This window comes from Nyctereutes procyonoides, unplaced genomic scaffold, assembly GCF_905146905.1.
Source record: "Nyctereutes procyonoides isolate TBG_1078 unplaced genomic scaffold, NYPRO_anot_genome, whole genome shotgun sequence".
Lineage (NCBI taxonomy): Eukaryota > Metazoa > Chordata > Mammalia > Carnivora > Canidae > Nyctereutes > Nyctereutes procyonoides.
The window spans coordinates 8977636-9004020 of NW_026575151.1; the positions used below are offsets into that span (position 1 = coordinate 8977636).

At 38.9% G+C, this 26385-nt stretch overlaps 1 protein-coding gene and 1 non-coding gene across 2 annotated transcripts in view; one reads left to right on the plus strand and one right to left on the minus strand.

Moving 5' to 3' along the window:
• The first annotated feature begins 1747 nt into the window (after positions 1–1747).
• The window catches only part of ANTXR2 (ANTXR cell adhesion molecule 2), a 156736-nt gene continuing 132098 nt past the window's right edge, over positions 1748–26385 (plus strand). The window contains exons 1-7 of the mRNA XM_055313078.1: positions 1748–2219; positions 2866–2937; positions 5078–5149; positions 18933–19014; positions 19543–19650; positions 19764–19832; positions 20611–20691. Of these exons, the coding sequence (XP_055169053.1) occupies positions 2026–2219; positions 2866–2937; positions 5078–5149; positions 18933–19014; positions 19543–19650; positions 19764–19832; positions 20611–20691 (678 nt within the window). The 5' untranslated portion in view covers positions 1748–2025. The remainder of the gene's footprint in view (positions 2220–2865; positions 2938–5077; positions 5150–18932; positions 19015–19542; positions 19651–19763; positions 19833–20610; positions 20692–26385) is intronic.
• On the minus strand, positions 22899–23006 carry LOC129501901 (U6 spliceosomal RNA). The gene has a single exon (XR_008662842.1). It is a non-coding gene; the product is annotated as a U6 spliceosomal RNA (small nuclear RNA).

Consider the following 26385-nt stretch of genomic DNA (forward strand, 5'->3'; position numbering starts at 1 on the left):
AATGATCTTTGAAGAGCAAAGATCTTAATACTTTATCCTCTATCCCACCTCCGGGTTAAAATCCTCTTAATGGGCTCCTGTCACACTTAATATAAAATATCTGAATTGTTTGTCACAATCAACAAAGCACCACTATGATCTGGTCCCTGCCTTCCTTTCTTACTTCATCTTACCCACAAAGCTCTAGTCATTCTGCTTTTCTTTCTGTGTTTCTTCAACGTGCTAAGCCAATCCCTATGGTGAGTTGTAAAAAGTAGGAATGTCTTCTCTTTTGGTTCTTGGAATAGCTGGTTGCCTTTTGAGTCACCTAGTCACTCATTTTCTGTCGTATTACTATATTTTAAGTCTCTGCAAACCATTTGCTAATATGGGCATTTACTTCTTTATTTTTGCTGTTTTTCCTCCTCCACCAGACTGCAAGCTTCATGTAAGCAGGGGCTTGTCATCTTGTTCTGTGCATTAACGGTGAGTCCTAGAACAGGGCCTAATAGGTAATTGGTACCCTGTGAATCTTTGTTAAAGTGACTGGTTTCTATTCGCAACCAGCTTACAAATTTGGCAGTATGTCAAAGATAATGTAAACGAAAATCTAAATACACATGACAACAAACAGAAGAGAAGCTGAAAGGCAATACGTGATTTCAGTACTATATGAACCTTTTATTATAGAGCATCAACTCAGATAAAATATCAGAGAGGAAGGACAGACACCTCATATTCCCGTCAGTGAGGCTGCAAGTTCTAAAAGCCGGTTTCCACGAGGGGAAGGCAAAAGGCACATGTGGAGGTGATGGGCAGGAGAGAGGATGCGAACGCGCAAAACGAGTAAGCAGAGAACTTCAGCCCAGCACAAGTGTGGCAAGGAGGGCGCGACTCGCTGCAAGATGAAATTCTTGATTATCTGGAATTTGGGAGAAACGACAGCTGGATGGAGGATTTTGAGGCACAGCTTTCCACTCCTAAAGAGTTTTGCCAAGGGCCAGGCCTCGGGCCATCCCCCGCCCGCCTCCCCCACCCCCCGGCTCCGCCCGGGCCAGTTTCGGCTCCGGGAGATGCAGCTGCACAGCAGATTCACAAACAGAGGAAGTTGCCTAATTTGGGCAGCGCTGCGGCCGGCCGGGACCGCCCCGCAGAGCCGCGGCGGGGAGGGGCGGGGTGGGGGGCCGCCACCTCCCCAGGGACTGCGGGGCCGGGCTCCCCCCGCGGGGCGCCGGGGCGCCCTGCCGCTGACCCCGCTGACCCCGCTGACCCCGCGGGCCGTAGGAGGGGTTCGCTTCTAGACGCGGTCGTTTCTCCGGACTCCTTCTCCGCTCTGTGGGGTCCGGCCAGCGTTAGTCCCGTTCCCCCGGGCACGGACCCACCAGTGAGCGTGTGCGTGTGCGTGTGCGTGTGCGGCCTCGGCTCCGGCCCCGCCCCGCCCTCAGACGCGCTCGGGCGCCCGGAGAAAGCCGCGGCCCGGCCTGGTCGCGCTCCGGCCGCGACTGCTGCGGCTGCTCCGGGCCGCCCGCCCAGGGCCGCTCCGCCTCCTCCCGAGCGCGGCGCCGCGCGGGCTCCGGGACAAAGTTGGGAGCGCGGCGGGGGTGGGGCCGCGGGGGCCGCGGGGGCCGGGCGCCCGGGCGGGGAGCGCCCCTGGGAGTCGGAGCGGCCAACGCCGCAGCCCCGCGACCTCGGCCTCCCGGCGGAGAGGCTCGGCCAGAAGCCGGAGGGCACTTCCCGCCGGGCGCCCTCGAGGGGGGCGGGGGCGGGGGCCGGGGGGCGGGATCGCTCTGCCCTGGGATCCGTCCGGAGTGCGGCGGCAGCTGCGGCGGCTGCTCCCTTTGTCTTCCTGGGGCCTCCTTCCCTCCCTTTCACCCCTCCCTCCACCCGTCAGTGGATCCCGCTGCCCCGGGCGCCGGCGCCCAGCGGCTCGCCGTTGCCCACCCCCGGGGCGTCCCCGGGAACTCCTGCCACTTTAGTGCCCCGCCGAGTCGAGCCGAGGGGGCTGCGAGCGGGACGCAGTCGCAGGCCGCGGCCGCCGCGGGGAGGATGCTGGCGGGGCGGACTCTGGCCCGCAGCCCCGGGAGCCGGCTGGTCCCCGGGCTGTGGCCGCCGCCGCCGCCGCCGCCGCCGCTGCCGCTGCTGCTGCTGCTGCTGCTGCTGAGCGCTCCCGCGGGGCCGGTGGGCGCCCAGGAGCAGCCCTCCTGCAGAGGAGCCTTTGATCTCTACTTCGTCCTGGACAAGTGAGTGCCCGAGGGAGGCCCAGGGGCTAGTGCGGGGTGGCCCTGGATGCGCTGGCGCTGGGGAGACGGAGACGCCCGTGCGCCCTGGGGAGGGCTGCCGGGAAACTCGACGGGCGCGTCCTGGCCTCCCCGACCGACCCAAGGGCGAGCGAGCGCTTCCGTGTCTGCGCCAGCTGGGCGGTGATGGCAGGAGCCCCCGCGGCTGGGCTCTCCGGGGAGGGTGCGGGCGTCACCGTTTGCCAGTCCTGGGGTCCCTCCGGAAACGCGAGCGTGCCTGTCTGGGGTAGCCGGCTGCAGCGCTCGACCCCGGACCGGCCTGCCTCGCCGCCGCGCTGGCTGCAGTCCGCCGGGTCTCACCCGGATCCCTGCGCTTTCCTTGTAGCCTGGAAAACCCTAGCGTCAGCATAGACTCAGGCGGTTTGCCCGTCCTGCGAAGGAGAGTTGTGTTTGTTTTGAGGAGCCGGGAACCTACTCCAAATGATGGGTCAGGTGGCCCCGAGGACGGGGGCTTGGCTTCCTGGATTCTTTTAGTGCCTCAGTTTCTACCGTCTGTACTGTTCCTTTGCTCGAAGTGGAGGCCGGGTTACCCCACGTAAATGTTTTGTGTTGTTTGCTTGTTTCTGATCGGTTCAATTTCATTTTACAGGTCTGGGAGTGTGGCAAATAATTGGATTGAAATTTACAATTTTGTCCAGCAACTTACAGAGAGATTTGTGAGGTATTTCTCCCACTTTACTCGGCAGGGGAATCTGAGGTGGAGGGAAGTAGATTGAAGTGTAAGGTATCCCTTTTTTGAAACCTTTTGTAGGGAAAGCTTCTCCAGAAATGTTGATTTTTTTTTTTTTAAGTGCCTCAAGATCACTATAACACACATGTAGTTATTAGGGCAGCCCTTCAGTTGTTCAGGGCTTATTTTATCTGGATCCCAGAAACTTGGCTCAGGCTCTGGGGAAGCATCTTCAAATACTATTACAAATGTCTTTTCCTTTCTGAATTTTCATCTGTTTTGAATTTCAGTTACGCTTTCTCATAATTTATCACATTAAACAAATTTTATGCTAATAGTATCCATAATATATTTTTCTTTCCACATAATTCTTAGCATTGTAGAGGTCATCATTAAAAAAAAAAGAAGTGTGGGTAAACTTCAAATGAACATGTGTTAATAACCCACTACCAGAAAAGGCACTGTGTGTGTTTAAAGAAAGACTTGTGTTTACCCAATGTGTGGGTGTGTGGCTGGTTTAAAATTTAACTGTTCTATATATGCAATAAGCCTTACTAGGAAAGACTGGTTTTTTTCCTCCTATAAAAAGCAATAACTGCTACGAAATCCAGCTTACTTTCTTATTTGGAGGTAACTAGGAATTAGTGGCATCTCTATTTAAAAATAACCCCAGGACACCAGACTTTTGAGCCTTTCTCTCTCTCTCTCTCTCTCTCTCTCTCTCTCTCTTTCTCTCTTTCTCTCTCTTTAAAGAAAAAAAATGCAATGAGCAAATGCAAGTTTATCAAGATAATGGAAAGGACACAAAAAGGAGCTGTATCATTAAATATTGCTTCTTTCAGTCTTGTTAGCCCAAATGTTTTCTGTAAAACAGGCTTGGATGATCAAAACATTTTGAAAGTCATGTTGCAAGTAACTTCAAACAATCTGTAGAGGCCTAGGCAATCCTTGCTTTCAGTTATTGGCAGCAGTAAACTTATCCCTATAAAAATGTATGCTTGTCCATGTTCAATCATCAGTCTCCTGCTTAAGAAGCCAAGTATAACACTCTCATTTCTGGACAGGGTCTGAAGTAAAACTGTCTAGGAAAGAAAAATAAATAAGGCCCTATATTTTTAAATGTTAAAGGCAGTAGAGATAGCTTTTTATAAATGTTCTGATTTGATCTGAGAGTGTACAGAGAGTATCACATAGATTTTGATTGAAAGCAATGGATCACTTCAGTACAACATTTTGAAGAGGTGGGGTTTTTATTTATTAGATCTGGCTTGCAAGCTGGAATTCTATAATACATAGTTCTCTGGCTCAAATTTAGTTGCTTAGTTATTAACTCATAATACATTGTAGAAAGTGAATCAAAGTTGACTACTGAAGAGAATGTCTTCCAATATGAATAGGACTTTGAGATCATTCTGATCTTCAGTTTATAGATCTTAGTTTCCTATCTTTACTTTCAGATCTTAGTAACAGTTGTGTAGAGTGTCATGGAGACAAGAACCATTCTGTGAGATCAGTGCCTAAAGCTTAAAAGAGGTGGCTAACTGGGGCAGGTGTTGCCAGTTGGAAGTGGGATGTTTGAGACCTGGACAGCCTAATCAGAACTGATTCGTTAGTGTCTTTCAGATTGTCCATGATACTCTCTCTATGTATTCTTACCTCCAGATCACTTTTTTCTGAACTCATATCAATTATGATAATTAAATCAAATTATGGTAATTAAATCAAACTGACTGCTCTCCAGCGCTAAATATTGTCAGTGACACTCTCTCAGAAGGGTCTGGCCTCCTTTAAGGAGATGAGATAGAATACCAAGGGAAGAAGTATTTTCTACAAAAGGATTTTACATTGGCCTAGAATTCATCTTTCTAGTTGTAGTCTCTTCCCTAAATGGCCCTGTGGTTCATGGAGCATTGTTTGAGTGCTGAGAAGCACTGACTCAGTCCAAAACGGCTTATGTGGTAAGGTTAAGCTGAATTAGTATATATACTTAGGGAGTTCCACTGAAAAGAAGTCTGGACCATCAGAGTCTGATTTTTTTTTTTTTCAGAGTCTGATTTTAACTGAGACTCCATAGCTACAAGATACAAGTCTCTTATATTGTATTTTAACCGCCTCTTTTCTTATTTTGCAGCCCTCAAATGAGATTATCTTTCATTGTGTTTTCTTCTCAAGCAACCATTATTTTGCCATTAACTGGAGACAGGTTAGTGCATTATCATTTCACTGTAGGCTTTTAGTAGGGACTAATCTTGAAGGGATGATGGATATTTCCAAGTAGTGATTCAGGCCTCCCAGTGGAATCAAACAAATGCACAGACAATTCAGCTCTGTTTGCTAATAGAGGGAAAGGAGGTATGAGTGATATAAAAGAGCACATAATCTGAAAATATGTATCATTCTTGTTGGCTGTGGGATGTACAATGAAACCCAGATCTCTGCCTTAGTTGTATATTTACTACTTCCCATGTTTCCCCCTCTATTTCTATAAGTACTTCTACATCTTTCTTGTTTAAATGTAATACATTAATCAACTAGGAGTCTGCAGAACATTAGGGAGGAGAAAGATATGGATCTCTGGATAATTTACTAGATTCAGCCGACATCCCCCATCTCCAGTCTTACTCTGAGATCTACTGATGCTGAATATATTTGCCTTTGTAAAGGAACTTGCTTACTATTTTTTATTTTATATGTATATATAAAATATTATATACAAACTTGTAAATATATACAAATAATATATATTATATATTTAAATATATTGTACATATATTTTATGTACATAAATACATATAAATGAAAATATATATAATCTTATGATATTTCATATGGCCATTTTAATGTCATCTGAAATAATGTGTCAGGTTAGAGGTAGTCACTGACATATTTTAAAGAATGGCTGCTTTCCATGGGATCACCTTTGTGTAGTAGACTATGAGTTCCAAAGTGGGAAGGGAGATTTTCCTTTTCATTTTTATATCTACTTTACTTATTTATCTATTTAATTTACTTTATTTAATACAAAGTATGAAAACATAGTTTTTGCTCAGTTCTTGCTGAAAGAATGGATGGGTTAGCATTATTTTGAAATCATATTTCTCCAAACTGTCATTTTGGTACAAGAAGCTGGTGTACTTTGTTTTGCATAATATGTGGATTTCTGAAAAGCTATGCTTCAATGCAGCTTTTTTAATAAATGAATTTTTTTCTTTGAAAATGTTAAAACGTAATATATATTTAGTGTTCTGTTTGTTTCAATTTTTTATTTGAACTCTAGTTAAGGAAACATAACATTTAAAAGGACTCAGGGAGAGAACTTATTTATACTTGTCAGAATTAATTTGGGAGAAAAATATAAATCCTTCTAATTTGCTTGTGCTTTAAAGTTTTACTTTTCTGGAGAGGAAGTACCTCTGTAGATGACCTCAGTGTTCTCATTGATAGTTTCCTTCCGTACTTTCTTGTGTACATCTGGGTGTCATCAAGAGTCAGAGCAATAGTAGTCTCTTATACCCCACATAGAATAGCTTTCTATACCCAGTGATATAACACTCTTTGTCTCCATGAAAAGAAATTTTGTTCATTGCCCAGTTTAATTTTCAAAGAAACAGATCTTCCTAATGAAGTCTATTCATTAGGAAAAAGAAAGAATGTTGTTAACATTTATAGAGTGTATATGTAGGGAAAAGCACTTAGCATAACGCCAGACACAGTAGACTCTCAGTGATTGTCACCTGCATATGCTGTGCCAGGTTCTCTGTTAGGCACTTCACATATGGATCCTCCAGCACTTTGAGGATGAAGTGTAGTGATTGGTCAGCAAAACTGGTATTGCATGGAAATGCATGGAAAGGGTTTAACATGTTAATCTAAATTAGAGATTCTTCCTTTATCATTGGTTGAATCTAATAGAGGAGAGAGGTGGGATAAAGAGGCTTCCATTTGAAGATGTAGCATAAAACAAGCATGTTGCAGTTAAGTCACAGAACCAATTTACTAGCCAAATGCTCATGGACAAGATACTTAACCTTTTTGTGCCTCAGTTTTGTCCACTTGTGTGATGACGACAATGATCATGGTGCTAACAATATCTACCCCATAAGACTATTGTGAGAATGAAGTCAGTGAATATGGAGAACGTGGGAGAGTCTGGTGTGTATGTATTCAAGAGAGAACGTTCTTGTAATTATTTATTTCTACTACGATTATTGTTTGGATCTAGGGAATATGTAGTATTTTCATGATTAGTGAGGAATTATTATTATTAATTAAAGGGATAATTATCCTGCTTTACAGAATTTTTAATTTTCTAGGAGAAATATTGTTAAGGCTACTTACAATTTCTGTACGGTTCACTCTTTTTCTTTTGAAATAGAGATACATTCAGTTGTAATGAATTGCACTATTTGTGGCATGCTGAATTAGTGTGAGGTGGCCGAAAGTACACTAAGAAGGTCTAGGTAGATTACAGCTGTGCTACTTACTGATTTAGAGACTTGGGGCAAATCATCTACTCAGGTGTCAGTTTTTATGTGTGTAAACTGCAGACATAACTGGCCATGTTTTCTTTCTTTCTTTTTTGAATCTTTATTGATACTCTTATGTGCTTTCTTAAGAGAGTTGTTGTAAAGATGAAAATAAGACAATGCTTGGAAAAGTACTTTGTATATCACAGTCTCCATTAAAGGATATTATCTTCTGCTCCTCGTTGTTCTTTTACTAATTTAACTTTATTACATCAGTAACTTCTCAAACTTTTCTGTCCTGGGTATTTGGGTATATGGTGTCTTCATCCATTACCGGCTCTCAAGTGTGTAGAAACAGTCACATATTTAGATACAAAAATCACTGAACAAATGTTTCCCCAACTATTGTGGATCTTTGTTTCAAAGCCTAGACATTGGAATTCTACATATAAACTTTCTTGATGTCATAGATCACACTTACAAGGAGATCTGAGTAAATGAGAAACATAGCAGGTTTCATAATTTTAGTTTTCTTACTCATAATTCTTCATTACGTTGGTTATGAGAAGTACTTCTTTCAAGTTTTCAGAGTGTTGCTAAATATTTTCAGTAGAGATGAAGCAAGATTGGAAGGCAGTAAGTCCATAAGATAGAGCGGTGTCTTCTTATAGAATTTCAACATGGAGTCCAATACTATGTAAATACATGAATAGAATAATACACTCGGCAAGAAATGATCAGTCATTTTGTATACTTGTAATATAAAAACTACTCTTTTAAGTGTTTCAGTTTGAACCACTCTCTTCTCCTCTTCTCTTCTTTCTCTTCTCTTCTCTTCTCTTCTCTTCTCTTCTCTTCTCTTCTCTCTCTTCTTTCTTCTCTTCTCTCCTCTTCCCACCATGATTTTTATCTTCTGTGTATCTGTTCACCCATTCATCCACCTACCCACCTACCTACCTCTACCTACCTGCTTGCCTACCTTTTATATGATATATTGAGCATTATGGGCTCTGGAGGCAATACAAACATGACTAATTTAGTGTGTGTGACAGTGAGGAGTGTGCACATACATTGAAATAGCTCAGGGTTGTGTTATAGGATCAGATAAGAAAAGTGCCATGTTGATTCAATACGGACAAATCTGGCCTCTCAATATTAAAGAATCTGAATCACGAGTAATTTTAAAGGATATTTTTAGTTATTATGCTACATAATTGGGGATAGTGAATTATGCTCACATCTATTCAATATGATCTTAATGATGTAAAATGATTTAGTTGAAAACATTTAGTGAACAGTTATTATGTGCTAGGCAGTGTGCAAGATGCTTTCCATTCATTACCTCATGTAATCCTCATATTAATACATGTATTACATACTACAATTATCTTAACTTTACAAATGAGGAAATGGGAGCTGTGAAAGGTAATGTAGCTTATCCAAGGACATAGAGTTAAGATGTGATGAGCAGAATCGTCTTTGAAATTATAGAGTATGCCACTCTTGTGCTTATGACAGTTCTAATGGCTTAGAATGGAAAGCACATGTCTCCTGATGGCCTAAGAGCCCTTCCTGATTGCCTTGCCCATCCTCTCCAACTTGCGCCACAGTTTAGCCCACTGGTCTTTCCATTCCCTGAACAGGCCAACTTTGTTTCCACATTATGAATTTTGTTCTTTCTCTGCCCCAGAACTGCTCCTGGCTAGCTCATTCTTATTACTTAGTTGTCATCCCATGTGTCCCCTCCTCTGAGACCCTTAGTCTGGCCATCAAGTCTACAGGAACCCTGGCCTTCCTCCCTAGAAATCTGCCGGGATAGTCTATTTGGTTACTACTTTTTGAAATTATTCTGTTAATTAATATTATTTTTATTTCCATCACCCTAACATAAATTGCATGAGAGCTGAGGGGTCTTCTCTGTCTTGTTTACCAGTGTATTTGATACCAGAACAGAGTCTAGCACATAGTAGATACTCAACAAATTATTATTATTTTTTTAAAGATTTTATTTACTCATTCATGAGAGACACAGAGAGAGGCAGAGAAAGAGGCAGAGATAAGAGAAGCAGGCTCCATACAAGGAGCCTGATATGGGACTCGATTCCGGGACTCCAGGATCATGCCCTTTGTTGAAGGCAGATGCTCAACCGCTGAACCACCCAGACATCCCGATGCTCAACAAATTCTTTTATTTTATTTTATTTTTTATTTTTTTGGTATTTTTTTTTGGAGTTTGATTTGCCAACATATAGCATAACACCCAGTGCTCATCCCGCCAAGTGCCCCCCTCAGTGCCCGTCTCCCAGTCACCCCAACCCCCTGCCCACCTCCCTTTCCACCACCCCTTGTTCATTTCCCAGAGTTAGGTGTCTCTCATGTGTTGTCACCGTCACTGATATTTCCCACTCATTTTCTCCTTTCCCCTATATTCCCTTACTATTTTTTATATTCCCCAAATGAATGAGACCATATAATGTTTGTCCTTCTCTGATTGACTTACTTTATTCAGCATAGTACCCTCCAGTTCTATCCACGTTGAAGCAAATGGTGGGTATTTGTCATTTCTAATGACTGAGTAATACTCCATTGTATACATAGACCACATCTTCTTTATCAACAATTTCTTGTTGAGATGAATGGTAGAATTGATGTGACTCTAGAACCTGACTTATTTTAAAAAAACATATTATTTAAATTCAGTTTGCCAACATATACGATAACACCCAGTACTCATCCCATCAGGTGCCCTCCTTAGTGCCTGTCACCCACTCACCCTATCCCCCCACTCTCCTCCTCTTCTGCAACCCTCTGTTTGTTTCCCAGAGTTAGGAGTCTCTCATGGTTTGTCCTCCTCTAATTTTTCCCCATTCAGTTTCCCTCCTTTCCTTTTTAGTCCCTTTCACTATTTCTTATATTTCACATATGAGTGAGACCATATGATAATTGTCTTTCTCCAACTGACTTATTTCACTCAGCATAATACCCTTCAGTTCCATCTATGTGAATGTAAATGGTGGGTATTCATCCTTTCTGACGGCTGAGTAGTAGTGCGTTGTATATACAGACCACATCTTTATCCGTTCATCTGTCAAAGGACATCATGGCTCCTTCCACAGATTTAGAATCTAAGTTATTAACTACTATCTTATATTTTCTCTCTTTCAGAAGTGATGACTTAGGTTTGCTAAGTTTCTTTCCCACTCTTATAGATCAGTTGTAAATATTTCCAACTCTCTTTTTAACGTATTTGTCCCCAAATTGAAAAAGTCGTATAATTGTTTGACCTGAGCACAATAATCAATTACTTAGGAAAAAATATTTCTTAGGTATAATTATAGGAAATTAAAGAGAAGTCATTTGATTAAATTTAGATAATATATACAGTTGTATTATTTGAAAAGTTTTTTTTTTCTTAAGATTTTATTTATTTATTCATGAGAGACACAGAGAGAAAGGCAGAGACACAGGCAGAGGGAGAAGCAGGCTCCCTGCAGGGAGCCCGATGTGGGACTCGATCCTGGGAATCCGGGATCATGCCCTGAGCCAAAGGCAGATGCTCAACCACTGAGCCACCCGGGTGTCCCGAAAAGTTTTCTTATTCCTTAAAATCTGAATTAAAAGTTTACTTGTGATAAAACAGCCCTTCATAAGAACTGGTAACTTATAAATTGGTTCATTAATTTTGCACAGAAACTTGGCAGGATCTGTAAAAGTTTGGAAGGTTTCTATCAGTGATTCTACTTTTTAGAATTGTGTTCCACTGAAATACTAGCACCGGTGGGCAAAAATAGGTAAATGCAAAATTGGACACTGCAGTAATGGTTCATAATAGTGAAAATTATATTCAATCTAAATGTATTTCAGTTGATGTAATGAAAAAAATATATAGAATGGGATACTATGTAGATATTAGAAAAATTGGAAAATCTGTATATATTAACATAAAAATATATCTCAGATACATTAATCGAGAAAAACAGGTGGCAGAACACTAAGTATGATTTTATTTTTCTAAAATAAAAACAAAAAATACCTTTAACTGTTTTTGTGATGTATGTGTGTGAGTGTTTGTGTGTGTGTGTGTGTGTGTGATCATAAATGTATGGAAAAAAGTCTGAAAGATATGCAACAAATTGCTGACAATACCGTCTTAGCAGTGAGATTCAGGATGGGGAGGACCTTCATTTTTTAATTTCCATACACCTTGGCTATTCCAGTTTTATTTCGACATTATTCTTTGTAAAAAAAAGAAAGAAAGAAAGAAAAAAAATATGCTTGAAAAAAAGTTACTGCTTCTTTAGCCAGAGATAGCTATGTTGGAGTCAGAATGGAATTTAGGGGTTGAAAAGAGAAAGTATTCAGTACATTTCCAGTTGTTACCTCGGGGGATCCTGAAGGCTCCCTGTTAAAATGAAAACACAGGAGTGGACGTTGAGTCACGTAGACATGGAAGCTATATACTAGTTTTATGACCTTGTGTAAGTAATTTCACTTCTTGCTGGCCAGTTCTCTTGCCCGTTAATGCTCATCATTCCTACCATATTGCAATGTTGGGATGGTTAAATGCATCTGATGCATGAGAAGGCCTAATTGATGTGGGGAGGAGTCTAAGGTTGAAAAGGGATTTGCGGGTTATCAGTGTACACCACCATCATTATTTTCATTCTCATGTGTCAGAATTCTAACAGTAGTTTAGAGAGGTCAAATAAACTTGCTGGAAGTCACACAGCTAAGTAGTTAGAGCCAGGATTCACAAGATATTATTTGCATCTATACATATATTGCTTACAAAGCATTTAGCAAAGTGTCTGACACAAATAATAATGTTGAAATAAAATTGGAATAGCCAAGGTGTGTGGAAATTAAAAAATGAAGGTCCATTCCATCCTGAATCTCACTAAGACGGTATTGACTCATGAGCGTGAGCACTTAACTACTGCATTGCCTCAGACTTTCTGTATTTCCCCCTTCTCTACTTTTCACAATTAGTCAGAATTTGTCATATTCAAAGACATATTCTTCCTCTAAATTTATGCTGTTCTCTTGCAAACAGTGATGTGGTGAGAGGAAGTGAATGTAGTTTTTTTTTTTGTTTTTTTTTTTTTTGTTTTTGTTGTTAGAGAAATGATTACTCCTGTTGAGAAAAGTCAGTTTTGGCAACGCATTTGTGCTAATCCTGAGAGGTCTGGGCAAGATAGCAGCTCAGATTCTAGTCATGGATATGCTAATAGTTAACTTTCAATGCAGTCCCACATATGCTTTATATTCTAGGAAATTAAATACATTGTTACTCATACCTGAGAGACAACCTGGCACGCTGAAGTGTTAAAATGCAGAGGTCAATTTCTCATGACTCAATAGGTATTGAATGGGGGAAATGGGGTGAAAAAATATACAGAATGCAGCCAGTTGGACTTGAGGTGTGATCCATGTACCACATTTTGTAAGCATAGACTAAACTGGAGGGAATTTTTTCAAGAAACCCAGATAGTGCAGAGCATTTTGTAAGCACGTATTTTTGACCATGGATTCATTGGTCTAGACTCTGGACCGCAGAGACATTGGCAATGTTGGCCTTAGAGTGATGTGTTAAATAAACAATAAGTACATTTTGATATCAAGTATAATAAGAGATAGGTAAACCTGTTAGTTCTGAAGATAATAGAATGTATTAGCAATGTTTGCATTTAGAAGATACTCCTTCACTGTCTTGTAAACTTCGAACATTTTTTAAGTTGAGGAGCTGGTAGAGAGCAATTACTTTTTTGCAATTTATCCTTTATACAGTATGTAATATAGTAGTATATAATAACATAAATAAATAAATAAATAGAAATGTGGGTATATTTGAATGTATGAACAGATTTCCCCTCATATAATTTTTTTCTAATTTTGTCAATTTGCTTAATATTGTGTTTTATTAATGGAAGGAGATAATAACAGTGGCAGATGAAATTTATTGAGCACTAACTGTGTGTCAGACACTTTGGTAAATGCTTTGTAAGCAGTAGCTCCGGTAAAGTACTAAAGTGCTAAATAGATTTTAAATGACTAGTATATTTGTATAGATGCAAAATAACATCTTGAGAGCATTGTTTTGTTTCATATTTCAATGCACTAAGTTTTACCTTCTTAAAAACATTTAATTATGTAACTGGCTGATCATTACAAAATTACTGTGTATTGCTACATTTTATTTGCAGTTACTGTTTGTTTCAAGAACTAATGTTCCTGATTAATAATCTCTTGAGGACAAAGGATGGAATTGACCTATGATACAAGTTTCTAGAACATTTATGCTCATGCACTAATGTACTTGTATTAATTGGCATTTGGTAGCATAGATAATATGCAGTTTTTTAGATTTTGTCGTAGATTGTTCTGTGGCCTCCAGTTAAGCGCAGAATACATATAAAGATGTATGTGTGTATATATATTCTCTCTATATATATGTATACAGAATAGACAGATATATATATACACACTACATATAAAAATATATGTATATATACTTAAATATATTTAAGTCTATAAATTAAACTTATACACTTATTTAAATATATAATTTAAAAACTCTGGGCTGGGCCCATGGCTTACTTTAACTGATAGAATATAGCATACATAAACGTAGAAGAGTGCCAGTTCCAGGTCTAAGCCTTAATAAGGCATGGGAGTTTTCTTTCTTGTGCTCTCAGTAGCCAGCTGGCATATAAAAACTTTGATTACCCTGAGACCATCATGGTAGGAGGGAAACCAACCCAGCCATGTGGAAAAGCCATCTGGAAGAGAATGAAGACTACAGTCAACAGTCCTAGCTGTGCTCCTCTGCAGTAGCCAGCACCAGTGCCAACTTGCCAACCATGTGAGTGAGGTCATTTCAACCTTTCTAGCCATTCCTACTTCTCAGCTGACAATGTGTGAAACCTAAGAACTGCCCATTCAATGCACAGTATCATAAAAAATAAGTTGTGTTTGCACCACTAATTTTAGGGTAGTTTATTAGGCAGCAATAGATGGCTAAAACAGAAATGTGATTAGTTAAGATGTTGTCTGTTGGAAAGTTTAAATGCTATACAGATAATATAATTATGTTTATAAACATAATATTCTTAGTTATAAGCAGAAGGTACTTAAAATAAAAAATTGTGCCTTAATTGTATTAGTTGAGCAAGTCAGAATTCTCTGCTAATCATTTTATTATGCTACCATTTACAATATATACTTATTTTAGTTATGACATCATAAATACCCTCCAAAATACAAAGTGTTCAATGGATGGAGAAGAGCCATTGATGTGCAGTGTGTGGTAGTGTAGTTGCCCTCTTCTCTCTTCTCTTCTCTTCTCTTCTCTTCTCTTCTCTTCTCTTCTCTTCTCTTCTCTTCTCTTTCCTCTCCTCTCCTCTCCTCTCCTCTCCTCTCCTCTCCTCTCCTCTCCTCTCCTCTCCTCTCCTCTCCTCTCCTCTCCTCTCCTCTCTCCTCTTCTTTCTCTTCTCTTCTCTTCTCTTCTCTTCTCTTCTCTTCTCTTCTCTTCTCTTCTTTCTCTTCTCTTCTCTTCTCTTCTCTTCTCTTCTCTTCTCTTCTCTTCTCTTCTCTTCTCTTCTCTCCTCTCCTCTCCTCTCCTCTCCTCTCCTCTCCTCTCCTCTCCTCTCCTCTCCTCTCCTCTCCTCTCCTCTTCTCTTCTCCTCTTCTCTTCTTTCTTTCTCTTTCTCTTTCTTTCTCCTCCCCTCCCCTCCCCTCCCCTCCCCTCCCCTCTCCTCTCCTCTCATCTTCTCTTTCCCACCCCTCCACTCCCTTCTCTTCCCTTCCCTTCCCTTTTATCTCTCTTCCTTCCCCTACTCAGCAGGGAAATTTGACAGGTACTAACAGAACAGAAACTGATTCTGTTATTAAGAATCAGTATGTTTTTGCCTTTCTCTGATCAATATAATCATGAAATAAAAAAAGAAAGAGTTGATAGATTTTAGCCCACTGATTCTCAACAAAAAGAATCAGGTTTATCCCATTTTATTTGTTTCATTTTGCCTCTTTCCAAAAAGTATTTGAAGCTGAACATAATAACATTGCAGGAGATAATAACATAAAAAGAAAAGTTAAGATCTTAGAAAAGAGGATGTAGCAATATGATAACCATAGGAACTTAGAATTTTGTGAATGAGTAAGAAATTTACTGTGGGCTTCCCAATAGTTAGGGCAAGAAATGGTTTACATACTTGTAGCTAGCAGGAAGGAGGAAGTGTATAGTGATTACTCAGGGATGACGAGAAACTTCTGCCACAAGACCTGAGAGGGGACATTTTGTGTTATGATAACAGCACCCTTGACTACAGCTTCACAACAAATACCAAAGTAGTTTCAATATCACTATTCCTGTAGCTGAAGACATAACGTTAAAACCAAACTTGGTGAGGATGATCTAAGATGTTGTTGGATTTGAGCTTTATAACATGTGCATTTTTTCTTTTGTTTTTGTCATTCCCTACTTGCTTTTTTTTTTTAGAGGTTTCTTTAAGTCATAGTATAGATGGATGAGTTCTCTTTTTAACCTATGACATCATTTTGCTTTCCCCCAATTAGCTGTTTACTAGTAGACAAACTTAGAACTTACTTTTAGTTGCTTGGGATCTTTTGAAGGCCTGAGATCTGCCCTGTCTTGTTTTGGCTTTCATTTCCCCTAAAATGACACTTGGTGGAGGCTGACAGACTGTGTAGTTATACTGGAAGGAGATAAGACCAGAGCTCATGTGTGCTGATGTTATTGACTGTTGGCAAGAAACACTTTTCCTCCAGTGATGATGCAGCTGCAAAAGTAATGATGGAATTCAGTGCTACTTAGAATATTATGGTGTCAGGTATTGTCATGGATAGAAAAGCCAGGGACAGTGTTACTTCTCCCAATGAAATAAGCTAGTTGAGTCTTACCTTCCAAAAACAATTCTGAATTCCACGTCCGGCAAGTTCTTGTAGCTTAGAGTCCTATTGTCTGGGTCTTAGAAGAAATTAAATGGTGAGGTGAATCTGAACTGAATGGAGAAGGCAGCTTCTACCATGCAAAATCGATTTGTTGTGTGAACTTGAATTTCAGTTGTCTTTTCATTTCCCTTTTGGCAGCAAACATTAATGCTTGAGGACACGCTGCCACTCATTTCTTAGAAGTACCAAATATTTGGTTTTTGTCTGCATTCAGACAGAATCAGTTTCAAGTTTTGTCTGTAGATACTAAATATAAATATTTAGATAAACTTATAAAGTAGGTAATTTAGTTCATCATCTGTGAATCTCTTTCCTATGGTAGATTGAAAAGTTTATTGAACACTTACTTTGTTAAAGGCATTATTTAAGTAATAAGCGCAGAGTAGGAGGATACATCATAAATTATAGACAGGGTGATAGTCCACTGTAAACTTCCAGTGTAGTTGAGAAGTGAAACAATAAATTAAATCAGTTACATTATTTTAAGGTATAAATTTGAGACAAAATTATTCATTGTAGTAGAAGTTGATCATGGATGTGTTTGGGACACCTTAGAAAAAAGAGTATAATAAAGTCAAAGACAGGTTCAGAATAGGCTGATTTTAGACCCAAGTATTAAAGGAAACAGTGTGGATTGGTAGAGATGACTGAGTCAGGAAGAAAGAGGATTAGGTCATACTTTGAAAGTTGTCTTATGTATTTGGGAAAACTTGTCTGATACTAATTTTCATTACAGCATCAACATATAATCAGTAAGTTACTTTTAAAACATGAGTGAAGCTCTGGTGGATGATTCATTTATTTCAAGTGTTCGAAATACAACATTGCAGCTCGATGAAACTTTTTTTTTTTTTTTTTTTTACTCTTTCGGACATACGTTTTAATGGTGTGTGGTATATGTTATATGTATATAATTTTATTTTAATAGTGTATGATGTGTGTGTGTGTGTATAACCTTTTAAGTATGACTTTAGTAAGTTCCTTGATAATCAGATAATCTACTTTTGTGATTAATGTTTCAATGTATCATTGTTAGTAATGTGGGTGCTCTTCATGTTTTATTTAAAACATTAAATTTCAGTTTACCATTGCAGGACTTTTTTATTTAGAAAGGTATTTTTCTTGAGGTGCCTGAGTGGCTTAGTTGGTCCAGCGTCTGACTCTTGATTTTGGCGGGGGTCGTGATCTCAGGGTTGTGGGATTGAGCCCTATGTCGGGCTCCACATGCGCTGAGTGTGGAGCCTGCTTGAGATTCTCTCTCACTTTCTGTTTCTCTTTCTCTCTGCCTCTCTCTCTGCTGGAGCATGCTCTTTCTGTCTCACTAAAAATAAAAAAATAATAAAAAAAGAAAGGTATTTTTCTTTGCTTCTTTTTAAAAATTAAAATTCTATAAACACTATATTAAGATCTCTCTTCTGATCCTTTAAATTTAAAAATTGAAAATGAAATTCTGAGTTTAGTTTGGATTGTTTTTGCAACATTATTGTATTTATCTCATATTATTCTTATGGTTTCTTTATTTTTCAAGGGTTCTTTGGAACCTATATTTAAAAAAACTTGAAAAATAGGTCTTATTTAATACACACAAAATAGATTTTTTTTAAAAGATTTCATTTACTTATTAGAGAAAGACAGACAACAAACAGGGGGAGCAGCGGGTAGAGTGAGAAGCAGGCTCCCCGCTAAGCAAGGAGCTTGATGCAGAACTTGATCTCAGGACTCTGGGATCATGACCTGAGCTGAAGGCAGATGCTTAACCAACTGAGCCACCCAGGTGTCCCCAAAATAGCTTTTAATAATGTATTCATACTTCATTTAGATATACTGCATTGAGACACTAATTGGTCATGATGAAAAAGATTATTCTATAGTTTTTCAAGTTTTTCATTCATATTGCCTGTTTCAGGAATCCGTGACCACCCATCCATTTATTCTTTCATTTGTTCATCAAAAATGTGCTAGTACATTGTAGTTACAATATTCAAGAGAATGAGTTGGTGTCTGCATGGAGGAGAAGATGCTACAAAAGTGACTAAATTTCTGCGACATGTGACTCTGGGAAACACAAAGTAGAAACTGAATTTCTATAAGTTAGGGTTAAGTAATATGCTTTAGAAATTTACAAATAACAAAGTAAATTTGCAACTTATAGGGAAGTGGGTGTGTGCTTCAGAAATACTTTTTCATTTAAGCTGACCTAAGCAACCCTTGTTTGTTTTGGATGAAGGAAAATGTTTCACTCCCTAGCATTTAGTCAAACAAATATGATAGAAGTTATCTGTTCTCAGCTCAAAATGTCTAGCATATACTTAGATTTTTCCAAGATATTTCATATTGTCAAATAAAACAATACTCTTATTTGTTGTATTTAAAATATGAGTGCTCTTATTTATTCAAATAGCAAAAAGTATGAGAAGTTATCTATCCTCAAAGCTCATGTTCTTTCCTCTTCCTGAAGAAACTTTAATTGTAACCCTGCCATGTTTTTAGATAAATACTTATTGTAATCTTTGCTCATTTTTCTTTCATTTAATTTTCATTATTTTTCAGAAGCAAAATCAGTAAAGGCTTAGAGGATTTAAAACATGTTAGTCCAGTAGGAGAGACATACATCCACGAAGGACTAAAGCTAGTAAGTTCTTTAATATTCGTAAGTATGGAAGAGAATGTTTCCTTATTCTGGAATGCAAAAAACTGTAACTCTCTAGTAAAACTCCAATACCTCATTACAGGTTTATCTTTAAAAATTTTTTTTAAAAATGCTTTTAGTTGTTCTAAGGAGGAGACTGATTTACCATGGTGATAAGAAAAATTTGGATAGCATTTGGCTTTTTAAGGAATTTTTCATTTTCTGTGTGCTTATTTTCAGACTAGTCAATCAAAGCTTAAAATTTATATTCTTTACACCCAATTGTAACTGCTTTATAATGTGAATATATGCATATTTCAAATAAAATAGCTAACAAAAAATACTCTTTTATTTTTTATTTTTTAATATTTTATTTAAATTCAATTTGCCAACATATAGTCAAAATACCCTGTTTTCAAAGCCAGTCTGTAATATTTTGATTTTGTCAGATTCATACATTCAGCTTGATGAAACATGCTGGTTAAAAGTTAAGAAGAAATTGTTAGTGAGATAATTATTCTTCATTTTCAGGCAAATGAACAAATTCAGAAAGCAGGAGGCTTAAAAACCTCCAGCATCATAATTGCTCTGACAGATGGTAAGTTGGACGGTCTGGTGCCATCATATGCAGAGAAAGAGGTGAGTGTTGAACTGAAACTGTTCATTATACCCTGGTGTACTTTGCTGTGTGTCTCTGTATTCATAGCCCGATATTGGAATAATGCACCCCTCTCTCTGCGCCCCCCTCATAGGCAAAGATATCCAGGTCATTTGGGGCTAGAGTTTATTGTGTTGGTGTCCTTGACTTTGAACAAGCTCAGGTGAGTACAGCGGATCTGCAAACCTTAATCTAAATTACATCATCATCTTAAGGGTATTTTATCAAATTCTTTTCACTGATGACCTACTGTGACACTAATCTGTTGCTAAAGATTTTTTATAAAATTATTTTGAACTCTGCATCAATTATGTCTGATTTTGAGAGGTTTCATTGCTGAAAACAACACTCTAAAATTTCCTGAATATTCATTTGGTTCAGAGGAAGTAATATTATGGTCACATATTTGGACTGAAATAATATGAATACTCCTTTTTGAACTCAACGGACAAGATTATTATTATTCTTATTCTTATTTAGGTGTTTTAGTTTGATTTAAAACTTGACACTTAGGAGTGCAGGGATTTGGGAAATCTGTTTAGAGGAAATTTTTAATAGTTTTCATTCCAAAACCCCAATTTTTTCATAAGTTTTGGAGGTTTATATATTAATTTTTTCCCTGCTCACTAGATGGTCTTACATTTAAATTTTTGGTTGAACATAACTAAGATTTCTGTGTCTTATGACATTTTTGGCTAGTAGAGCTCTGTAGTGTTTTGAGTTTCAAACTTGAGGCCAGTGTAAAGGGGTTGTGGCTGATTCATTTCATTGTGATACATTTAGAATAACACTAGTGTAATCTCCTTCAATTCCTGACAGACTACACTGGTGAATTAATCCTGTGGTGTAATTTTCCAGATGAACATAACTGAAACATAATGAAATGTATAAAATGTATGTCTCAACTACCCGTTAATTGAATGTTCCTCGTTTTCCTAAAGCTGGAAAGAATTGCTGATTCCAAGGAACAAGTTTTTCCTGTCAAGGGTGGATTTCAAGCTCTTAAAGGAATAATTAATTCTGTGAGTATTTTTCTGGGAGTAAGAAAGGCTTATGATTTTAGATACATTTTAAAACACAAGAAGTAATCTTGATATCCCTTCAGGTGATCATTATCTTGAAGAAAGAGATTAAGAAGTAGTTTGTTTGGTATTGAGAACATGGCTTAATTCTAAACATCTGGATTTTGTCTGGATTTTGTTTGTATTAATGGTTGGTATTAATTCTTATAAATTTAACTCTGTGAGCTTGGGTTTGAGATTTCAAGTTTAGGATCTTCATAAACAGTCTTTGACACTTCCACCGTTTGAGCGTGGAGTTCCTGTCTTGATATCTTGAAAGTTTAATAGGCTTTAGAGAAGAAGTATAAAATAAAAATTTGGATTGGAATGTGTGATTTCTCCCTCTTCCAAAAATGGCGTTTGTTAGCTATCAAGCAGACACCTTGCACAGTGGCTGAGTATTTGACTGCTGTTGTTCTTTCCATTTTAATGATTAATAGTTTCACTGGAGCTCATAATATTTCTGTTTGGAATTCAGTTGCACTCTCTGATGATTTTAGAATTGGGGCACCCCTAAAGAGGGTAAGGGGAAGTATGATGATGAAATGCAAAGCAAAACTCCTAGGCTTTCAAAGCTGAGGTTTATGTTTCATTTTACTGCCTTTTTCTAGAAGCACTAGGAACAGTTGCTATTAAGTATTTATGATATTTTGGTAAACACCATCCTAAAATGGAAGTGAATAATATATATTCTCTAAGCCAAAGCTTTCCCTTTAATCTTTAGGTATTAACTGAAGGAAAAAATAAGTCTCGATATCTTTGGACATTTAAAATTTCTTTTTAAAGATTGTGTTTTTCAGAAACAGTGAGATTGGTTCGTTTTGTTTTTAAGTAGCATGTAGGTTTTTTCCCCCTAATTCACGGAGCTTTTTGAAGAAAAAATATGATTTGGTTCTATTACATATCAGTACTTCTAGTGGACAGGCCGAATGTAAATACAGAATGGAACAGAAATTTTATTATTTTAGGAGTTTAATTATGTTTAGTATTTGGAAAAAATTGCAATGTAAAAAATAGGAAATATTTGTATTCATATTTCTCTGAATATTTCTATGGATTTATATTTGGATTCAAGGTACTCTGTGATTTGGTTTAAAATACAGGAAAACAGATGGACAATGCAAAAGGGAGCATAATTTGATCCTGAAAATAAACAAACCATTGGATTGTATTTTAAATAGAATTTATTGTTTTTGGGGATTTGCAATTATTTTTATAATTATAGTGGGGAGGAGAGGAGACTTCTCTGGGTTATTCCCTTTGGAATACTATACCAATGGGTATAGTGTTCATTCTTTTTTCTTTTTTTACATTTTTAAAATTTAAATTCAATTTGCCAACATGTAGTATAACACCCAGTGCTCACCCACCATGTGCCCTCCTCATTGCCCGTCATCCAGTTACCCCATCCTCCCACCTCCCTTCGGCAACCCTTTGTTCATTTCCCAGAGTTAGGAGTCTCTCATGGTTTTTCTCCCTCTCTAATTTTTCCCCACTCAGTTCTCTCCTTTCCCTTATAATACCTTTTCACGATTTGTTATATTCCATGTATGAGTGAAACTATATGATTGTCCTTCTCTGACTTCTGTCACTCAGCATAATACCTTCCAGTTCCATCCACGTTGAAGCAAATGGTGGGTATTGGTCCTTTCTGATGACTGAGTAATATTCCACTGTATACATAGACCACATCTTCTTTATCCATTCATCTTTCGATGGACACTGAGGCTCCTTCCACAGTTTGGCTATTGTGACATTGCTGCTATGAGCACTGGGGTGCAGGTGTCTCAATCTTTCACTGCATCTGTATCTTTGGGATAAATCCCCAGTAGTGCAATTGCTGGGTAGTAGGGTAGCTCCATTTTTAACCCTTTGAGGAAGAGTGGCTGTACCAGTTCGCATTCCCACCGACAGTGCAAGAGGTTCCCCTTTCTCCAAATCCTCTCCAACATTTGTTGTTTCCCGTCTTGTTAATTTTCCCCATTCTCACTGGTGTGAGATGGTCTCTCATTGTGGTTTTGATTTGTATTTCCCTGATGGCAAGGGATGCGGAGCATTTTCTCATGTGCTTGTTGGCCATGTGGAGATCTTCTTTGGAGAAATGTCTGTTCATGTCCCCTGCCTATTTCATGATTGGATTGTTTGTTTCTTGGGTTTTGAGTTTTATAAAAAATATGGAACGGCTTCATTAATTTGTGTGTCATCCTTGTGCAGGGGCCATGCTAATCTTCTCTGTATCGTTCCAATTTTAGTATACGTGCTGCCGAAGAGAGCTCTGTTCATTCTAATATAGTTAAACTTCTGCTTTTCTGTCAAAAAAGGAGGAGTAAATTATCCTCAGGGAAACCGGGAAGTAGTAACATGGCAGAGTTGACAGGTAGACAAATGAAATCATTACAACCTAAGTTGATTTCACTAATGTTTGAGATTTTTATCAACGTGATGGTAGGTTGGGATTTTTGCTTACTTTATAGAAGTTTAAGGCAATTCAAGCACTTTATGTCTCTTCAAGGCAGAGTTTGCTCCATGTCTGATAATACACAAAAGCTATAATTCTGCCTTAAATTTGAATTGCACCTGATACTTACAAAAGTACCATCTTATCTTAAAAAATTATATTTGGTATTTAAAACAAATGTCCTCTATGTTTTTCAGGGTAAGGGCAGAGAGGAAGAGACTATCCCTTTATTTTTGATTTAACAAACTAGTGGAGAAAATTGTACTGTGGAATAGATTTATGCAATGCTAAGCAAATGTAAATTATCAGAAAATTTAAGTCTTTCAGATGTCTGATACTTTGAAGGCAAATATTTGCTAAATTGAGAGAGAGTTTTATTATTATATTATTATTATTATTATTATTTTGTTAGAGATTGTTCAAATATATCTGACCTTATTGTCAAATGAATTAATTTCTTTGAAGTTAATCTTTAATTAGAAAAAAATGTAAGCCGATACTCTCGTTTTCTTTTTTTCTCCCTCCACTGGGCACCAAAATCCAGTGACCTAGATGGTCTGGTCCTCGTACTGTAAATCACATTTTTTTTCAGAATCAACTTCTTAGTCAGCAAGGTTAGGAGTTTCATTTTGGAACCTTCCTTCATTGTAATTAAAATAAAAAAAACACTATAGCAGTTCTATCTTTTATAACTTCAAACGTGAGTGACTAAAAAGGCCTTTGTTATGAACATTTTGCATGTTAACAATTTAATGCCTTCTGTAAAATTTATTTGATTCAGAAAATCATTTTCACATTTTATTTTGATTTGGAATGAAATGGGACATTTCAAAATGTTTGGATTTCTGTCTAGGCAAACATGATATGTAACACTTTTGGGAATATTGGTTTAATCTCCAGTCTTAATTGGAATATGAAAGTTTAAAATTCATTATTAGATCAAGTAGGTGCTGGTGAAAAACTTTTCCTCTTTTTCACCTTCCTTCCCCCTACATCCATTATCTACCTTATTCTTTCATCCACTCATTTATTGAGCTCTAACCATGCTTAGGGCACTGCGTCAAGCTTGCAAGAGAGGATGTAAACTTAAATAAGACAAATTCTCTGTTCTAAAGGAGCTTGAAAATAGTGATGACTTGAGGGTTGGAATATAGTGGTCACTACAAGAGTTATAAACTGTGGGGATAAAAATGAAGCCAGGAAGTTCAGTGAGTTACAAGTGACTCTGGGTGACAGAGAGGAATCCTACCTTGCAGTTTGTGTGAAGATGCCAATATGGTGAGAGTCAAGTTAACAGAAGGATGGGATAAGTTTGGATATATGAAGTCATGGGAGACTTTTGGTGGTGCAGTTTGAACTGTGCTCTGACAATTGGAGTAAATTGGAAACAAGGAACATAGAACTTCAGAAAGAGCCTGGGCTGAGTGGCTGAGGCATAGGAGGGAGTGTGGCCTGGCTTGGATTATGGAGGAATACGAGGGATAGACCTTGACAAGTGGCCTGGATCCAGATTATGGAAACTTTCAAACGTTTGAATGGGGGAATTGGCATGTGTTTCCTAAGTACTCAGAGAAGGATGGAAAAGCATCAGAGGGATGAGATTTATGTGATAGCTGAGAATGTTCAGGAAGAATATTCTTGTGGGAATACATAGGATAATTTGGAAGATGGAAAGGTGTGTCAAAAGTCTCTTGCAATAGTCCTTGTGAGAGACATGGTGAAAAGAAACCTAATACAGTGAACGACGGTATGAATTTGGGAATAGGAAGAGCTGAGTGTGAGTTCCAACTCTGCCCCTGCCTAGCTCTGTGATGTTTGTACTTTATACCATGTAATCTCTCCAAGTTTAAGATTCTCATTGAGTCAAATGGGGACAGTTCTATTTCATTGGATTGTTTTGTGAAATAAATGAGTTCATGATTAAGAACAGTCTAACTCAGAAGGGCTGGGCTTGAAAACATTTGCTGGGAAGCTACGAATGTCAGGAAGTTGGGACCATGTATGATGAGGTTCTTGATCTTTCTGCAGGGCAGTCCACTGAGAGAGATGGCCGGATTTCTAAGTAATCAATGACTTAGGTCTAAAAGGGCATGACATGGATACACGGGAGGATCAGATCTAACAAGTGGAGCATAACTACAAGGATGTCTAGATGGTGTAGCTAACCAAAATCAAATACTTGGCTGTGCCCTAGTTCCGAATCCTCAGGCCTTAGGGCTTGGGCCCAGCCAACAACTGGGAAAGCAGATTCAGTATTACCGTGACAAACACTATGTAGAATTTCAGGAACCTGCATTTAGAAAAGAGCTACGGTTCTTGTTGGGATAGAGACATAGTTGTTAAGGGGGAAACCACATCTTAATGGGCCATAGCTCCTTGGGGCTTATTTTAGGTATTGGGATTCTAGGTTCTAGATTCCCAGTAAAACTGGGTTAAGGACCACAAGGAAAACGTAATAAACTCTCTACCCTGGTCAGAATCATGTTAGGAACAGGGTGGGGCAGAGCCTCCAGGGATAAAACGTTTCTCTTGCTGAGCCAGGCTCTGACGGCTCTGGAAAATATTAGCTGCTGTTGTTATTATTGTGATGGCGGTGAAACTGGAAATAAGAAGGTGGATTTGGGAGACCTTGAAAAGTTCATAGAACCTGAGAGATCACTGGATATGAGATGAAAAGGACGGAGCGGGGAGTCAAATGGAACTTGGGCATTTTGCCCCCGACTCCTCTGAATTACTGGAAGCAGGGAGGGGGCGATCTGTTTTACAGAGGGTGCCGGAGTGCTAGGGGACTCGGTGGGGTCGGCAGAAGGGCTGAGGGACACATTGAATTGGGGCTGGGAAGTCCCTGGGGGGAATGTCCGTTAGGGATGTGAAGTCCCGGGAAATGTTCAAGTCAGAAAACTTCAGAATTGACTCATTGTTCCTCTTCTTGTGTTTTCTCCCGTCCCATTGCCTGCAAACACAGGATATAATTCTTCTATTATCCACGTTAGATTATCTTTAATGTCTTAAAATGCTAAACAATTATTTTTGGTTTCTTGGAAAGGTGATTGCAAGGCTTTTGTTTGAAAATGAAATTTTAGGGGATCCCTGGGTGGCTCAGCGGTTTAGCGCCTGCCTTTGGCCCAGGACGTGATCCTGGAGTCCCAGGATCGAGTCCTGCGTCCGGCTCCCGGCATGGAGCCTGCTTCTCCCTC